At 44.6% G+C, this 18,378-nt stretch overlaps 1 protein-coding gene across 1 annotated transcript in view; it reads left to right on the top strand.

The window, feature by feature from the left end:
• The first annotated feature begins 1,116 nt into the window (after positions 1-1,116).
• Positions 1,117-18,378, top strand: part of CYB5A (cytochrome b5 type A) — a 28,479-nt gene continuing 11,217 nt past the window's right edge. Inside the window, exons 1-2 of the mRNA XM_084621281.1 lie at positions 1,117-1,309; positions 9,486-9,614. Coding sequence (XP_084477407.1) covers positions 1,175-1,309; positions 9,486-9,614 — 264 coding nt within the window. The 5' untranslated portion in view covers positions 1,117-1,174. The remainder of the gene's footprint in view (positions 1,310-9,485; positions 9,615-18,378) is intronic.

Raw genomic sequence — 18,378 nt, 5'->3', positions numbered from 1 at the left:
CATACTGAACTATTTATTCTGTTTTTTTCACTTCTTCTGAAGTTATGCTCATTTTTTCTCTATTTTTAATGTGAGATTTCTTGGTTTACAGATTTCATTGCGGAATTCCCTCCTTACATCACCGCTTGCCTTCTCTGGCTTCTCCTGTTAAGTGGGACTTCTCATACTTCAGGGGAATTTTTTTATGAATGCGGTGTACTGAACTGTTTGGCACAAACTGTCAGCATACCACACTGTACTGAACTGGTACACAAGGATGATTGGGATGTGGCCTTGGGAGATGAGAGATCAGCAAGGCCTATGGAAAAGGGAGCTTCAAGGGGAGCTCTAGCTCCAAAGCAGCCTGAGGAGTGAGGTGTCACCAAGAGCAATTGACAAGAGGAGACCACCTGTGGAGGGGGGTGGTCCTGGAGACAGGGATCCCATTAACAGTAGGTGGGATGCAGGGAACTGTTCCCCTAGGAAGCAGCAGCTCTCAGGGCCAGATCTTTTGCTGGAGGGTGGGGGCTGCGGAGGGGGCAGGGTGACCAGACGTCCCGATTTTATAGGGACAGTCCTGATTTTTGGGTCTTTTTCTTATATAGGCACCTGTTACCCCTCGCTCCAGTCCCGATTTTCCACATTTGCTCTCTGGTCTCCCCAGGGGAGGGGTCCTTTGGAGGAAGTGAAAAACAGGACTCTGCCGGACACAGCAGCGTGGGCAGGTGTCAGCTGGAAGTGGGGGGAAGGGCCGAATGGGAAGGGGGCGGGGCTCAGAGTCTTAGGTACTGCTTAGGGCGTTTCCCTCTCGCAGCCGCACGTGACCCCGAGGTCGATGACGGCCCGCTGGGGGCGGGGGGGGGAGGGTTGGTCGGAGGGCGCGAGACTGTGTCCCTTCCCCGCCCCTGTTGTAACCAAACGGCGACGCAACAGTTTCTTAGAATTAAAGGAGAAAACAGCCCGTAGTACTGGGAAAAGCCTGTAATTCATCGTTCGACCAATGAGGGGCCGGCGGGGAAAGGCGGGGGAGACGGGCTCCGATAGGCCGGGCGCTGCCGGAGATCCAATCAGCTTGCGCGCGGGGTGACAAGACTGCCCCGAGACGGGCTGAGGGGGGGGGGGAGAGTCACTCCGCCGCCGCCGCTAGAAGTTGGGGGGGGGGCGCGCGCGCGCACGCTGCTGCTGAGCAGGGGCGATGGCGGCGGGTGCCTGCGAGGCCTGGCGGGGCCGTTACTACCGGCTGGAGGAGATCCAGGCGCACAACCACAGCCAAAGCACCTGGATCCTCCTGCACCACCGCATCTACGACCTCACCAAGTTCCTGGAGGAGGCGAGTGCCGGATCCGGGGCGCGCTGGGATCGGCAGGCGGCGGCGCTCGCCCGGGCTGCTGGAGAGTTTAAATCCCGAGGCGGAGGGTGGGGTGCTGGGGGCGGGCTGGGCACTCGCAAGCCGGGGACGGGGGGTAGGGGCGAAACTTCTGACCACCTGTATCGTAACGTCCCGCTGACGCGTAGGCCTCTGGGGTCAGCGCCGGAGCAAAGATGGTTGCGTCCCCCCGTAGGGGGAAGGGTGCGGTCCCCCCGTTGGGAGCACGTGGGGATATCCCTTTACATCAGTTTGAAGAAGTACCCGGTGTGTGGAGGAGGATCAGGAGGGGCTAGACTGGGGCAGTTGCTGCTCAGCGTTGCTTTTGAGGCTGTTGGTTTGGACAAGTTAGGAGGGCTTGACAATTGCAGTTGGTTCTTGTGCAGCGTTTGCTAGAAAGCGTCTTCAAGCCCTCTGAGGGGGAAAGGGCGATAGGTTTGTCGGCTCGCCGGGGTAGAGAGGTCAAAAACATAACCTTGCCTAATTCTTTGTGCAGTTAAGCGCATGCTCTCCGAAGCCCGGGACCGTGCTGGTTTCAACACACGAGTCCCCAAAACGTCACAGTCATCCTCCTGAAAACCTGACGTGTTGAAAACTTGATGTCTAGGGCATATGATATCCTCTGGTTTCACTCTGTGCGTTTTAATGCTGTCTGCCTTTTTTCCCTTTAAAAGTCCCTTTAAACAGCATGGAAAAGTTACATTTAAGAGAATGTTAATGTGATAAAGTTAATGCTCACTCACTAACTGCCAACAGTTAAGCTTGTAGGCTTGTGTTAGAGTAATCTTTAACTACATGATCACTTTTCTTTTTTCAGGTTTCAGAGTAGCAGCCCTATTAGTCTGTATTTGCAAAAAGGAGTACTTGTGGCACCTTAGAGACTAACCAATTTATTTGAGCATAAACTTTCATGAGCTACAGCTCACTTCATCGGATGTAGCCATGAAAGCTTATGCTCAGATAAATTGGTTAGTCTTTCTAAGGTGCCACAAGTACTCCTTTTCTTTTTTCAGAGCCCCTGACTTATTTAGGAATGAATGTGATGGTGCATAATTGACATTGTTTCCAATAACTTAATAAAGCAGCAATGAAGAGAGCAATTGTGTACTGTACAAATTCCCTAACCAATTTTTTGAAAGAATCTTCTTAATTATGATTTTAAAATGAAATTATCTAATTTGGCAATGCATTCATCTTGTATCCTTGGTTCATTCACTGTGAAGTATTCAATTTATATATGATCAAAATTTTGCTCTGCTATTCAAAATATGTACAGGTGTGGCTTCAGTTAATTCAAGGGAGTTATTCCAAATTTACTGTAACTTTGAATAGACTTTGGCTCAGAATATGCGGGTCTGTAGAACTGAGGCCTCCAATTATTTCAAAACCCTGCTTTGGAATTTAAATTGCTTATGTCCTGAAGCACAAGTATTTAAAGCACGAGTACTCTAAGGTTTTGTCAGAACAAAGGTACCTGGTTTCAGAGTGTTAGCCCTGTTAGTCTGTATCAGCAAAGTACCTGTAGCTTTAACTAACTGCTGGTGCAGCTTTACTGGTAGAAGCTGTAGCGTAGACAGAAGGTAGTTGTCTTCGCCACCATTTATGTGAAATGCTCAAGTCATATGTCTACAGTAGTGTCCACTGTATGAGTGATGCATTACTGGTGAGACACATACTAGTGTAGAGACAGCCATAGAGAACTCTGATTGTTATGATTTGAAACGTGGGGGCTTAAAAGACACTTAAGGACTATATAAAAGTATGTGACGCTTGCAAAGTAAAATGCTCAGGCTTACAAAAGTACAGGATTGAGTTCCATGTGTTCATTAGTAACCTTTAACAGAGTACTGAGTCATATTCTGTGTGAAGAAGGGTTTATCTGCTGTTGAAGGTAACATTTAAAATACTATCAACTAAAAGATTAGAGGAGAAAAAATTATCTGCTCTGCAATTTAGATGATACATAGAACCCAAGCCTTGTTAATCTACAAATCTTTGCCCCGTTGGGGATGGGGGTTGTATTAAAGTAGCATAAATCTGAATAGGCTTAGATGTGGTGAGTACATGAGACCTGCCTATAATGTAGCTACTGCTGTTGCTATCACAAGTGGAACTGCACCTGTGGTGAACGATGGCCATCATACTTGCTTGTGCAGACAAGGCCCATGTGTAACTGACGACAAAATGCTGTGGGTGAAGAGATTTCATGGAGCTACTGAAATTAGTAATATCAGATTTCAGAGAAGCAGCCGTGTTAATCTGTATCCGCAAAAAGAAAAGGAGAACTTGTGGCACCTTGGAGTCTAACAAATTTATTTGAGCATAGGCGTTCGTGACCTACAGCTTTTCCACTGAATGCATCCGATGAAGTGAGCAGTAGCTCACGAAAGCTTATGCTCAGATAAATTTGTTAGTCTCTTAAGGTGCCACAAATCATCCTTTTCTTTTTTAGTAATATCAGAGCGGCACGTTCCGAAGGACATGCTGGCTGCTGCTCTCCGCAGCCCCCATTGGCCTGGAACGGCGAACCATGGCCAGTGGGAGCCGCGATCTGCTGAACCTGCGGATGTGGCAGGTAAACAAACCAGCCCCGCCCGCCAGGGGGCTTACCCGAGTGGGCCACGTGCCAAAGATTGCTGATCCCTGCATTAAGCTATTAAGGTAAACTAAGAATTTTCACCCAACTTGGAAACTTGACTTTTGATGACTTTGTAATGGAAAAGTCATTTCTTTCAAGCCTAATCTCCATTGACTAGTTCTTACATTTCTCACTTTCATTTAAGAGGGTGTAGTACAGTATTATTTTTCTTTTTTTGTCTTCTACAGAGCACTGAGCACTTCAGTGGGGATGTTTGTAGGTATGTGAGTTTGTCCATTTAATGAGTAAGATAAATGGGAAGACCTTCACTGACATGTAAAGTTTTGAAACATCATTTATATTTAATAAATGTTTAACAGGTCAAGGTACAAAGAAATCATTGGGTTGTGTATTTAGTCTACTGTATGGCTGGCAAGTATGTATGACTATCTGAAGTTTTGATTTACTGTTAAGTTTTACCAGCATAGCTGTCAGTAGTGTGAAAAAATTACAACCCTAATGGGGGTTGTCAAGGTTCCTTCCCCACTCTGAACGCTAGGGTACAGATGTGGGGACCTGCATGAAAACCTCCTAAGCTTATCTTTACCAGCTTAGGTCAAAAACTTCCCCAAGGTACAAAATATTCCACCCTTTGTCCTTGGATTGGCCGCTACCACCACCAAACAAATACTGGTTACTGGGGAAGAGCTGTTTGGAAATGTCTCCCCCCCCCCCCCCCCCAAATACTTCCCAAAACCTTGCACCCCACTTCCTGGACAAGGTTTGGTAAAAAGCCTCACCAATTTGCCTTGGTGACTACAGACCCAGACCCTTGGATCTTAACAATGAACAATCCTCCCAACACTTGCACCCCCCCCCCCTTTCTTGGGAAATGTTGGATAAAAAGCCTCACCAATTTGCATAGGTGACCACAGACCCAAACCCTTGTATCTGAGAACAATGAAAAAGCATTCAGTTTTCTTACAAGAAGACTCCTAATAGAAATAGGAGTAAATAGAAGTAAAGAAATCCCCTCTGTAAAATCAGGATGGTAGATACCTTACAGGGTAATTAGATTCAAAAACATAGAGAATCCCTCTAGGCAAAACCTTAAGTTACAAAAAAGATACACAGACAGAAATAGTTATTCTATTCAGCACAATTCTTTTCTCAGCCATTTAAAGAAATCATAATCTAACACATAACTAGCTAGATTACTTACTAAAAGTTCTAAGACTTCATTCCTGGTCTATCCCCAGCAAAAACAGCATATAGACAGACAGAGACCCTTTGTTTCTCTCCCTCCTCCCAGCTTTTGAAAGTATCTTGTCTCCTCATTGGTCATTTTGGTCAGGTGCCAGTGAGGTTACCTTTAGCTTCTTAACCCTTTACAGGTGAGAGGAGTTTTCCTCTGGCCAGGAGGGATTTTAAAGGGGTTTACCCTTCCCTTTATGTTTATGACCGGGGTAGATGCAATTCTACTGGCAAAAAATTCCATTTGCTGGTGTAACTTATTACATTTGGGGAAGTGGCTCAAACTATACCAGCAAAAGAACTCTTTGGCTAGTATCAGCTGTCTCTCTACTAGGGAGGGCTGTTCCATTGTATCTGTATTGGCAAACCCTTTTAAATGTAGACAAGGCCTAAGTTACTTGCTGTGGATAAGAGATCCTACTTTTAGAGTCTAAGAAGTCTTTCCACTAACTTCAGCATGCTTTGGATCAGACCCGATGTGTGGATATAAATATACATGCTCCTAATTGGTTAAGAGCCAGCATATTTTCATTTCCTTTTATTATTTGGTGATATCTTGAGCAGATAATTAGTTTAATTGTTTCCTTCCCTCTTTCTCAAGAAAGCATGTATTCACTTAATGGCTGATATAATACTATTCATGTTTTCTGAAACAATGTTTGTCTGAAGTGGCTTTCTCTTCTATTTGGGGGCTATTTATTTCCAAGCATAGTATATGTAAAAATACTCAAAGCATTTCTTTAAAGCTGGATTAACCCTTTCTGAATACTTTTTTGTTATGCAAGTAACTTTGCTGTCCAACAGGTTCTGTTGATTCAGTTTGTTAAACATACTGTACATTTTAAAGGTAGTCAAGTTTAGTGCTCAATTAAGACCTTTGTCCTGGCCTTTCACCACATAGTTATCAAAACTGATTCATGGGCAGATTTGTAACGAGTGCCTCATCTGCCTTGTGTAATCTCTCTTCTGCATACCCTCTATTAACCTTTTTTGGCTCAGTTGCTAAGCGTAATCTTTACTCTTTGCACTTGTTTAGCCTCTCCCTCTTTTGCTTAGTCATTGTGGATAAGCATAGATCGGACTTAAAAGAACTTCTAAGGTTACACAATAAACATATTTAAAATAATGAGAATTAGTACAATTTATGGGCATTTTGGCACTGCCACGCTACTTGAAACTCTGGTAGCAGCAACTATTTCCTTGTGGTAAGAGTGAGCAGGGATTATTTTCTTAACTTCAGAAGATGGGCAGGGGCAGTAGGCTATAATGCCTGTACACACAGTTCAGAGCAGCTCAAGTGTGTAAACGGAGCTTTTTTTCCTGTGCTTCAACTATAGGGCCTTTCTGTCCATCGTGGCTCAGGCATGGCTGAACTTGGATAACAGGAGGAAACGTGTCTGCCACTAATTTTTATTAATTCATACTTATATATAATATACAATTATATCCCCGAATCTACATTAAAAACATTGTGCTTGCCAAGTAAAACGCTTGAAGGTTAGATTGCCTATGTAACTTTAATTTGGCTCCCTAGTGTGTTTGCATTATGGTACATGATTACATACTATTTTTTTCACAGCATCCCTGCCTCATTCTGTGACTGGCTTGTTGTGCCATATTTCTGTCCTTCCCATTCAATGTTTGGCCTCTGGCTTTAATTAGTGCACATCACCTAAACTCTGCTGATTTCAAAAATAATTTCCTCATAGGCATTTTTCTGGTGCTCTGATCATAGGATCTGACTACTATGCAGACGTTAATTAAACTTCACAACACTTCAGTGAAATTAGGTGTATTACCCCCATTTAATAGTTGGGGAACTAAGACATAAAGAGATTAAGGCTGAAATTGTCAATGTTCGCTAGTTTTGAGAGCCCAAATGACTCCTTGAGTCCAAGGGAGACTCCTTCTGTACCGCTGCTAGTGGCGGCGCTGCCTTCAGAGCTGGGCGGCCAGAGAGCAGCAACTGCTGGCTGGGAGCTCAGCTCTGAAGGCAGCGGCACAGAAGTAAGGATGGCATGATATGTTGTTGCTACCCTTACTTCTACACTGCTGCCTTCGAGGCTGGGCTCCTTGTCAGCAGCCACTGATCTCTCACCACCCAGCTCTGAAGGCAGTGCAGAAGTAAGGGTGGCAATACCCTGACTCCCCTACAATAACCTTGCAATCCCTGCACAAACCACTTTTGGGTCAGGACCCCCAGTTTGAGAAAAGCTGGTCTCCCCTGTGAAATCTGGTCTTTTTTTGTACTTTTACCTTATACTATACAGACTTCACTGGGGAGAACAGATTTCACGGTCTGTGATGTATTTTTCATGGCCGTAAATTTGGTAGGGCCCTAGTCCTAGATACTGGCTGGTTTAGGGGAGTGGTAATAGGATGAGGTTTTCAGTTAGTTTACTGCTTTATGATTTGGGTTCAGTGTAACTTAATTATCAATTACATACAAGTCCACTTGGCCATATCGGCAGAGAAGTGTTGAATGGATGTTGTGAGAACAGTTCTCCTCGTTCTCTTTCCAACCCTGTGGTACATCCAGTATAGTTCAAATGAAAAGTGAGAGGAAGCTTGTATTGCTTTTGGCTCTGCTACTTCTATCTTATGAATAAGTAGAAGGCTTCATTCTCCTGTAACCTGTGGACATCTTACCGGAGCGCTGATTTTGCTTTTAAAACAGTGTCATCAATTGTGCATTTCAGATTAACGCTGCCTTGCTGTTCTTGGATTCTGTCAGCTGAAATCTCACTGGTCTGACTTGTACTGATTATAGTTCTCAGAAATAACGAAGAAGCGAATACTCTTCTCTTTTTCATGATTAGTGCATTTGATAGCTCTTATACACAGCAGTAGCAGATTTTTTTCATAAAGAAAATATGGCTGTGAAACCACATTCTCAGAGAGAATTGAGCAGATGTAATCATTTTGAATGCCAGCATTCCTTTGCGTTACATTATGTGTAGCTATAAGAGTTATTAGGTAACATTTTCAAAAGCAAGGTTTCTAGTTTTGGTTTACAGATACTAGGGAGACTCTAAAGATATATAAAGCTTTAATAAAATAAAAACTCATTTGTTGCCCTCATTATTGAAGTCCATATCATGTAGTATGGTAGGATTTGTTTCAGCTGTCATAAGAAGTGTAAATAATCCCTATGTAGGAAAAGTGTTGTAGCATTGTTTAAAGTTAATTTGCTTATGTATTTAACTTTCTGTCATGCCTTGACTAATTCTGTCAGGAATGTCAGATGCTGCTTCTAGCAATTGTAGTCCTCCAAGTGGAAGTTTTGAATGAAAAAATTATAGTTTAGAATGTAGGCAAGAAATCAGTTTTGCAAAAGGGAATTGGGGGGAAAAAATAAGGGAAAGGATTTTATTTTCACTGTGTGTAAACCATGGGGCTCTTTTTAAAATATTTAAGAAAACTGAATATCCTTTAGAACATGCCCAACACATTTTTTTTCATAATTAAAGTCTGGTTTTGTTACCCAGGGTTCTTTCAACCCAAAGCTCTTGGTAACTTTTACTCTGTGCGAGGTGGTGTCAGGAAATAAATCGGGGGAGACAGGGCCGTCCCACCGATAGATGGCTGGCACAAACAGGACAACACGAGTGCTTTCACTTAAAGCTAAACTTTACTTAGTCTCAAACACTTACACATGTCCTCAACAGGTTAGTAAAACACCCCCAACCCTTGATAATTAGCAAAGCTGAGTGTGCCTCTCAAGTGACACAGCGGCAGGCTTCCGGTGGCCAAATCTTCCGTCTGTCAGTGGGGCTGCAAGATGTATCCAGAGAGAGAGTCCAAAAAGAATTCAACTACCTCAAACTTTCTCCCCTTATTTATACATTAGTAATAGAATGACATGTCCCTTAAAGAAAACTTATTAAGTAAGCATTTTCAATGGTCAAGCAAGAGATTCCTTCTGATTATCGATTAACCAGAGTTTGCAGCCTTGAGGCCCCAATAGGCATCCCTGGGGCACATCCTGCTCTTCTAAAATGCATGTATCAGCAACTTCAACACAGTTCTTATCAGGAAGGACACGGGGTCAAGCTGCCTGTTCTGTGGCACCCAAAACCCCCTCCCCTCCTGCCTTGGTCAAACAGAGTGCTGAATGGCCAATTTACAGCTTGCTGACTTGGCTGCTTTTTAGCAATAATCCATAGTGGTTTCAGTCACTTTACTGGTTTGCCAAAGTCTCCCCGTTCAGTTTGACATCTGAAAAATCCTTCCACCTTCTGTGACTTCTGGAAAATACTAGATTTTCAGTAACGGTGTATGAGTTCTGAATTTTTTATTCTCTCACAGCATCCAGGTGGTGAAGAAGTCCTAAGGGAACAAGCTGGAGGAGATGCTACTGAAAGCTTTGAAGATGTCGGCCATTCCACAGATGCCAGAACACTGTCTGAGACATTCATTATAGGGGAGCTTCATCCTGTGAGTACATTATCAGTGTACAAATATTAATGTCACTGCAATTTTCAGTGTTTAGACATTTCTGTGATAAGCACACTAAAAATAGAGCTGGTAACCATCATGCTAGCAGACCTCCTTATTCCACCATAGCAGCTAACTTTGGGTGAAGCCAGACTGCTCTTTCGTGCTCAGGCAGAAGCTGAGAGTTGAGCACTCTGAAGTGCTCAGATAATGTGGTATCAAATCATGGTAAGGGTACAGTTTATATCTCCTCTTTGAAATACATTACAGCTGGAGTTTTAACTTAGGTTGACAAATAACACTACAGAACACTAAATCATACTGCACTCTCCAATCTGTACATCATGATCTCCCTAAAGATAAGATATAATTCTTTAAAATAGTATATCTGTGAATTTGTGTAAATCTTTTATATCTACTGTACTGAAGGAAGTATTCAATTTTCATTAACCTCTTGCAGAGGATATTTAAACTGAAATTGGACAGGGTCTTGTGTAGTCCATATCTGTGCCATTATTCATTGGAACAGAAGTGAATTTCAGAATCTATGCTTCGTTACTTTGGTTGTCAAGATAATATTGAAAACATGAGGAGACTATAAATGATTAAACTGTTAAAACAGAGTTCTAAATCTTCACCTCCAGCTTCTTTTTTTGATCACCATGAAAAACACTGCCATCCGATCTGTCACTCGGGCCTATAACCTGGGCATCATCTTTGATTTAGACCTCTAATTAGTTCCTTGCATCCAGGCTATCTTTAAGTTTTGCTGATTCTTTTACATAACATCTCTAAGGGTATGTCTACACTACGAAATTAGGTCGATTTTTAGAAATTGATTTTATACAGTCGATTGTGTATGTCCCCCCAAGCGTATTAAGTCAGAGTGCGTCCTCAATGCTGTGGACTTACGGAGCGGTGCACTGTGGGTAGCTATCCCACAGTTTCTGCAGTCTCCGCAGCCCGTTGGAATTCTGGGTTAAGCTCCGAATGCCTGGGCAAAAACATTGTTGAGGGTGGTTTTGGGTACATGTAGTCAGTCGCCCCTCCCTCCGTAAAAGCAATGGCAGACAATCGTTTCGTGCCTCTTTTCCTGAGTTACCTGTGCAGACGCCATAGCACAGCAAGCATGGAGCCCGCTCAGCTCACCACTGCTGTTGTGAGCATTGTAAACACCTTGCGCATTATCCTGGAGTATGTGCAGTTCTGGGCTAAGAGACGCCAGCATGAGGACGATTGTGAGGAGGACATGGACACACGTTCCTGAAAGCATGGGCTGTGGCAAGTAGGACATCATGGTGGCAGTGGGGCTGGTTGATACAGTGGAATGCTGATTCTGGGCCCGGCAAACAAGCACAGACTGGTGGGATCTCATAGTGTTGCAGGTATGGGATGATTCCCAGTGGCTGCGAAGTTTCGCATGCGTAAGGCCACTTTTCTTGATCTTTGTGAGTTGCTTTTCCGCACCCTGAAGCACAGGAATACCAAGATGAGAGCTGCCCTGACCGTTGAGAAGCAAGTGGCGATAGCCCTGTGGAAGCTTGTCAGTCGGGAATCAATTTGGAGTGGGCAAATCTACTGTGGGGACTGCTGTGATCCAAGTAGCCAATGCAATCACTGATATTCTGCTATCAAGGGTAGTGACTCTGGGAAATGTGCAGGTCATAGTGGATGGCTTGCTGCAGTGGGGTTCCCTAACGGTGGTGGGGTGATAGATGGAACGCATATCCTTATCTTGGCACCAGACCACCTTGCCAACCAGTATGATATCGGCAAGGGGTACTTCTCACTGGTGCTGCAAGCACTGGTGGATCACAAGGGGGGTTTCACCAACATCGATGTGGGATGGCCGTGCATGGCACTCGCATCTTAGGAACTCAGGGCTGTTTGAACAGTTGCGAGAAGGGACTTACTCCAGTAACCGCTGGGGATGTTGAAATGCCAATAGTTATCCTTGGGGTCCCAGCCTCCCCCTTAATGCCATGGCTCATGAAGCTGTACACAGGCAGCCTGGACAGTAGTAAGGAGCAGTTCAACTATAGTCTGAGCAAGTACAGAATGGTGGTAGAATGTGCCTTTGGATGTTTAAAAGCTCACTAGCGCTGTTTGCTGACTAGGTTAGACTTCAGAGCAACCAACATTCCCATTGTTATTGCTGCTTGCTGTATGCTCCTTAATATCTGTGAGTAAGGGGGAGATGTTTATGGCGGGGTGGGAGGTTGAGGCAAATCACCTGGTGGCCAATTTTGAGCAGCCAGACACCAAGACTATTAGAAGAGCGCAGCTAGGCGCGCTGTGCATCAGAGAGGCTTTGAAAACCAGTTTCATGACTGGCCAGGCTACGGTGTGACAGCTGTATGTGTGTCGTTGCTGCAAACCGGCCCCCTTTGTTGATTTTAATTCCCTGTAAGCCAACCACCCTCCCCCTTTGATCACAGCTGGCAAAGGAAATAAAGTAACTATTGTTTTGAAACCATACAATAATTTCTTTATTAATTAAAAAAAAGTGAGATTCGTGACAAGGTAGTTCGGGTGGGCTGGGGTGCAGGAGGAGGGAATGACAAGGCCACATGGTTTATTGTAGCCACACTACAAATCAAAACTGTTCAAATGACAGCCTTCTGTTGCTTGGGCCCTCCTCTGGAGTGGATTGGCTGGGTGCTTGGAGCCTCCCACCCCCACGTTCTTGGGCATCTGGGTGAGAAGGATATGGAAGTTGGGGAGGAGGGCAGGCAGTTATATAATGGATGCAGCGGGGGTCTGTGCTTTTGTTGGCTTTCCTGCAGCTCCAACAGACGCTTCATCATGTCCATTTGCTCCCCCATTAGCCTCAGTATTGCCTCCTGCCTCTGCTCTTTGTGCTCACTTAATGCTTTACTGGTCTCTGCCACTGCATGCCTCCATGCGTTAAGCTGTGCCCTGTCAATGTAGGAGGACTGCATGAGCTCTGAAAACATGTCATTACACGTGCTTTTTTTCACCTTCTGATCTGCGATAACCTCAGGGTTGGAGATGGTAGGGGGAGCATAGAAAAATTTGCACTTGGGGGGAGATAAAAAGGGAGAGTAAAATTTAATGTGATACCTTTCTGAGAACAAAAGGGAGACTTTCACAGTGAATCAAGCAATTCACAGCACATGTGCTTTAGGTACAAGGTCACATTTTGCCTTTTATATTGAGTGCCTGCTGGTATGGTGGCACATCACACACGGCTGGGCAACAGAATTCAATTTCTAGGCAGCCATGGTAAGCCTTTTGGTATACGGGGTTGGCTTCTTCCACCTTCATAACATGTGGGAATGGTTTCAAACAGTACCGCCATCCTTTCCCATAGCAAACAATGCTGCTTGGGTTTCACATTTAAAAGGAGGGGCTATGGTTTTGGGGTGGATGTGCAGCACACCCCTCCCCCTCCCCCTGCTGCGTGGCTATTCTCCAGGATGAGCCCTTCACCCCTCCCCCTGCCGCGTGGCTATTCTCCAGGATGAGCCCTTTTAGCCAATCGCAAACAACCCAACATGAACAGGGTCCTTTTACTGTTCCTTTACAAAAACTCTCCTATTTCAACCAGGTGACCATGAATTACATCACTCTCCTGAGGCTAACACAGAAAGATAAAGACCAAATGTTGCTTGAATGTGACCAAATCCCAGGACCATTCGCTGCCATGCTTTGTGCTGCAGTGATTCCAGACTACTTGCTACTGGCTTGGCATGGTAAAGTGTCCTACCATGGAGGACGAAATAAGGCAGCCCTCCCCAGAAACATTCTGCAAAGGCTTTCTGAGTACCTCCAGGAGAGTTTCATGAAGATGTCCCTAGAGGATTCCCGCTCCGTCCCCAGACACGTTAACAGACCTTTCCAGTACCTGTACTGGCTGCAAATCCATCCCAATTCTTCAGGGCAAAGCAAATATTAAACACTATTGCTTTTAAACCCTGTACTGTAGTTACAAATATGCACTCAGAAGTGCCTTCTCTGGCTTCAGTGTTGGGGATCCCGCCTTGGGAGGGTATTGGCTCCAGGGTGAGGAAAAGGTTCTGGCTGCCGGGGAGAATGGATTCACGGCTTGCCTGCTGCACATTCTTCTCCTCCTCCTCTTTCTCATCCACAAAATCCTCCTCCCTGTTGCGTGAGAATCCCCCGCCCTTGCCGGTGTCCACGGACAGGTGGTGGGGTAGTGGTAGGGTCCCCCCCTAGAATGCCATGCAGCTGATCATAGAAGCAGCATGTGTGGGGCTCTGACCCAGAGTGACCATTTGCCTCCTTTTGCCTTTTAGTAGGCTTGCTTGAGCGCCTTAACTTTCATGAAGCACTGCTGTGTGTCCCTGTTGTAGCCTCTCTCCACCATGCCCAGTGCGATTTTTGGCGTATATGTTTACATTTCTTTTTTAATCAGGGTTTGGCCTGCACAGATTCTTCCCCCCATACAGCAATCAGATCCATTGTCTCCCTTTTGGTCCATGCTGGAGCTTGTTTGCGATTCTGGGGGGACTGCATGGTCACGTGTGGTGCTGAGCTCGCCACTCTGACCAAACAAGAAATTAAATTCAAAATTTCCCAGGGCTTTTCCTGTGTATCTGGCTAGTGCTTCAGAGTTCAAAGCGCTATCCAGAGTGGTCACACTGGAGGACTCTGGGATAGCTCCCGGATGCCAATACCATCGAATTGTGTCTGCACTATCCCAAATTCGACCCAGCAAGGTCAATTTTAGTGCTACTCCCCTCGCCACGGGGGAGTACAGAAGTTGATTTTAAGAGCCCTTTAGGTTGATGGAAGAGGGTTGGTTGTGTGGACGCACTCATTTTAAAATCGACCTAATGCGGCTAAATTTGACCTAACCCCGTAGTGTAGACCAGGGCTAAGATACAACCGTTCCTGTTTATCCACTCAGCTAAAATTCCTCCAGACTCTTATCAACTCATGTCTCCGTTACTGAATACAATCTTTTTCTCTGGCCCAGACAAATGCAATCGTGCCCCATTCATATCCATTCAGAAGCTGCTGCAAAGGTCATTTTCCTAGCCCACTGTCTCTTTGACCATCTCACCCTGTTTACATCCCTCCACTGACTCCCTTTTCTCTTTCACATCAAACATAAGTTACTTTCAAGGCCCTTCATTGCCTATCCTAACTCTCCTTTGCTCTGATGCCTAGAAAAATTGGTCAGTGTTCAGGTTCGCTGGTGTGTTGATGCCACTGCCTATTGTGTTGACCAGTATTGTTTCCTTGTAATCCCCCTTTTATCTGTAGCCATCTCGTGTCTCTCTTAATTTACTTTGGAGTTGAGAGCCTTCTTTTTTGTTCTGCTTCTACTTGTACATCACCTAGTACAATGAGGTTCTGGTCCATAACTAGGCTCCTAGTTTCTATGGTAATACTACTACTAAAATGATCCGATGTCTCCCTGAGGCTGGAGAAAATTTGGAAAAACAAATCTAAGGTGAGCTGCCACACTAACTCATACTGAAGATTCTGAAACAAAGATGACAATATCAACATTAATTATTTTATGTTTGGGTATTATAGTAGAAATATGCAGCCAGTGTGCTAACCCTAAACTGCTTCACCATGTCACATAAAAGACCCAGCTGTCCTTCACTTAACTACCAATCTCCAGCTTCTGTTGACTTGACAACGTCTGTGATTCTGTTATGCATACAGTTATCTGCGGTATAACAAACACTGGCTTCATACTGTGTGTGGTTCATAATTTATGCATTTATAAACTGCCTTTTAAAAACTTAACCTGACTGTCACAGACTTCATCTGTTGCCTTAGGGTGCTATAGAATTCAAGGCCATTGCAACAGAATGCCACAAAGCACATGGGACCTTGATTAGTTTGCTTCTATGTATTGTTCATGTGTGAATGGTGGAAGGGGCTATCAAATCAGGGTAATTGTTCAGTTTGTTACAGTCTACTAAAGGAATGTGTATCTTTTAGGAACATAGGAAATATGAATCTGCTCGTGATGGAATTTTGAAATGCATTGGAGAGTTGCATTCAGTTGAATAAGGAAACATTCTGGAAATTATTTATAAGCAAATGATGTTGTTATCGTCATCACCGCTCCCATAACTGCATTGGTCATTGGGGCACCATCATTGATGAGCAATCAACTAATTGTCTCCACCCCTAACGATTGTGTGTCAGTGCTTGAGGTCTCCACAAAGTCCATTCCTGTCCACTCTTTTATGTTGTCAGTCCATCTCTTCTTCAGTCTCCCTCTTCTTCTCTTCCCCTGTACTGTTCCTTGAAGGATGATCTCGGATAGGCCAGATCTTGTTACATGGCTGTACCACTTCAGCTTGCACTTCATGTTCACCAGGAGGTCTTCAAATGATCCAGTGCATTGGGTGATGATGTTGCAGACCTCTTAGTGATGTGGTCAAAGTAGGAGATGCCCAGGATTTTACCAAAGTATCTCATCTCTACTATCTGTATTTTCCATTCAGGTTCTTCTGTAAGGCTCCATGTCTCACATCCATACAGAAAAATGGAGATGACCAATGCATGCAGCAGTTTCAGTTTGGATTCCAGGGCGGTGTTCTTATTCCTCCAAATTGGCTTTAGCTTTGTCAGTGCTGCTGCTGTTTGCACAGTTCTTGCCAGAATTTCGGCCTTTGATCATTCATCAGTGTTTCTCCCGAAATACTTGAACTATTTCACTGTCTCCAGCTCTTGTCCACTGAGTTTTTTCGCCCCCTCAATACTGACTCTGCATATGTGATCTTCTAGGGCATCAGTCATAATGCACTCCAAATAGATGTTGAACAGTGTGTGCAAAAGAAGGCAACCTTGCTGGACTCCAGCAGTGGTGCGAAACCACTCTCCTATTGTGCCATTGAGAACTGCACTGCTGGCCTTGGCATACAGTTCTTTAATGAAAAAAGAAAAGGAGTACTTGTGGCACCTTAGAGACTAACCAATTTATTTGAGCATAAGCTTTCGTGAGCTACAGCTCACTTCATCGGATGCATACTGTGGAAAGTGTAGAAGATCTTTTATACACACAAAGCATGAAAAAATACCTCCCCCCCCCACCCCACTCTCCTGCTGGCAATAGCTTATCTAAAGTGATCACTCTCCTTACAATGTGTTTGATAATCAAGGTGGGCCATTTCCAGCACAAATCCAGGGTTGAACAAGAACGTCTGGGGGGGAGGGGGGGTTAGGAAAAAACAAGGGGAAATAGGTTACCTTGCATAATGACTTAGCCACTCCCAGTCTCTATTCAAGCCTAAGTTAATTGTATCCAATTTGCAAATGAATTCCAATTCAACAGTTTCTCGCTGGAGTCTGGATTTGAAGTTTTTTTGTTGAAGAATTGCAACTTTCATGTCTGTAATCGCGTGACCAGAGAGATTGAAGTGTTCTCCGACTGGTTTATGAATGTTAGAATTCTTGACGTCTGATTTGTGTCCATTTTATTCTTTTACGTAGAGACTGTCCAGTTTGACCAATGTACATGGCAGAGGGGCATTGCTGGCACATGATGGCATATATCACATTGGTGGATGTGCAGGTGAACGAGCCTCTGATAGTGTGGCTGATGTTATTAGGCCCTGTGATGGTGTCCCCTGAATAGATATGTGGGCACAGTTGGCAACAGGCTTTGTTGCAAGGATAGGTTCCTGGGTTAGTGGTTCTGTTGTGTGGTTGCTGGTGAGTATTTGCTTCAGTTTGGGGGGCTGTCTGTAGGCAAGGACTGGCCTGTCTCCCAGGATTTGAGAGAGTGTTGGGTCATCCTTCAAGATAGGTTGTAGATCCTTAATAATATGTTGGAGGGGTTTTAGTTGGGGGCTGAAGGTGACTGCTAGTGGCGTTCTGTTATTTCCTTTGTTGGGCCTGTCCTGTAGTAGGAGACTTCTGGGAACTCTTCTGGCTCTGTCAATCTGTTTCTTCACTTCAGCAGGTGGGTATTGTAGTTGTAAGAATGCTTGATAGAGCTCTTGTAGGTGTTTGTCTCTGTCTGAGGGGTTGGAGCAAATGCGGTTGTATCGCAGAGCTTGGCTGTAGACGATGGATCGTGTGGTGTGGTCAGGGTGAAAGCTGGAGGCATGTAGGTAGGAATAGCGGTCAGTAGGTTTCCGGTATAGGGTGGTGTTTATGTGACCATCATTTATTAGCACTGTAGTGTCCAGGAAGTGGATCTCTTGTGTGGACTGGTCCAGGCTGAGGTTGATGGTGGGAATACCGACTAACACGGCTGTTACTCTGAAACCTGTCATTATGCAAGGCACTGCATTTAGCCGTATGGAGTGGAAATCTATCAACTGCATGAAAAAACTTGTATAGATACAGACAGACATCTTCCTTTCCAAATGCAAACAGATGGACATCGTATCAAAAGGACTGAAGGTAAAAAATCCATTACAATATACATACCACACAGACTATGCTGACAGCTTGTGCCACACGCTCTCAAAGAAACTGAAGAATCACCTGATCAACATCCTCTACAGCAAACAGGGAAAGATTAAGAATGAGCTCTCGAAAACGGATACTCATAAAAAAAAAAAAACCAAGCTTCCACACAAACTTCCCCGGGGCTGGACTTTACTAAAACTAGACAAGCCATTTACAACACACACTTTGCTTCTCTACAAAAGAAAAAGGACACTAAACTTTCTAAACTACTACATGCCACAAGGGGCCACAGCAATGGTTCCCTCAACCCACCCAGCAATATTGTTAACCTATCCAACTATACTCTCAACCCAGCAGAAGCAGCTGTCCTATCTCGGGGCCTCTCCTTCTG

This window comes from Lepidochelys olivacea (genome assembly GCF_965140295.1).
Source record: "Lepidochelys olivacea isolate rLepOli2 genome assembly, chromosome: 2".
NCBI lineage: Eukaryota > Metazoa > Chordata > Testudines > Cheloniidae > Lepidochelys > Lepidochelys olivacea.
Note: the sequence above shows the minus strand (reverse complement) of the source record. Positions and strands in the feature narration are given on the sequence as shown.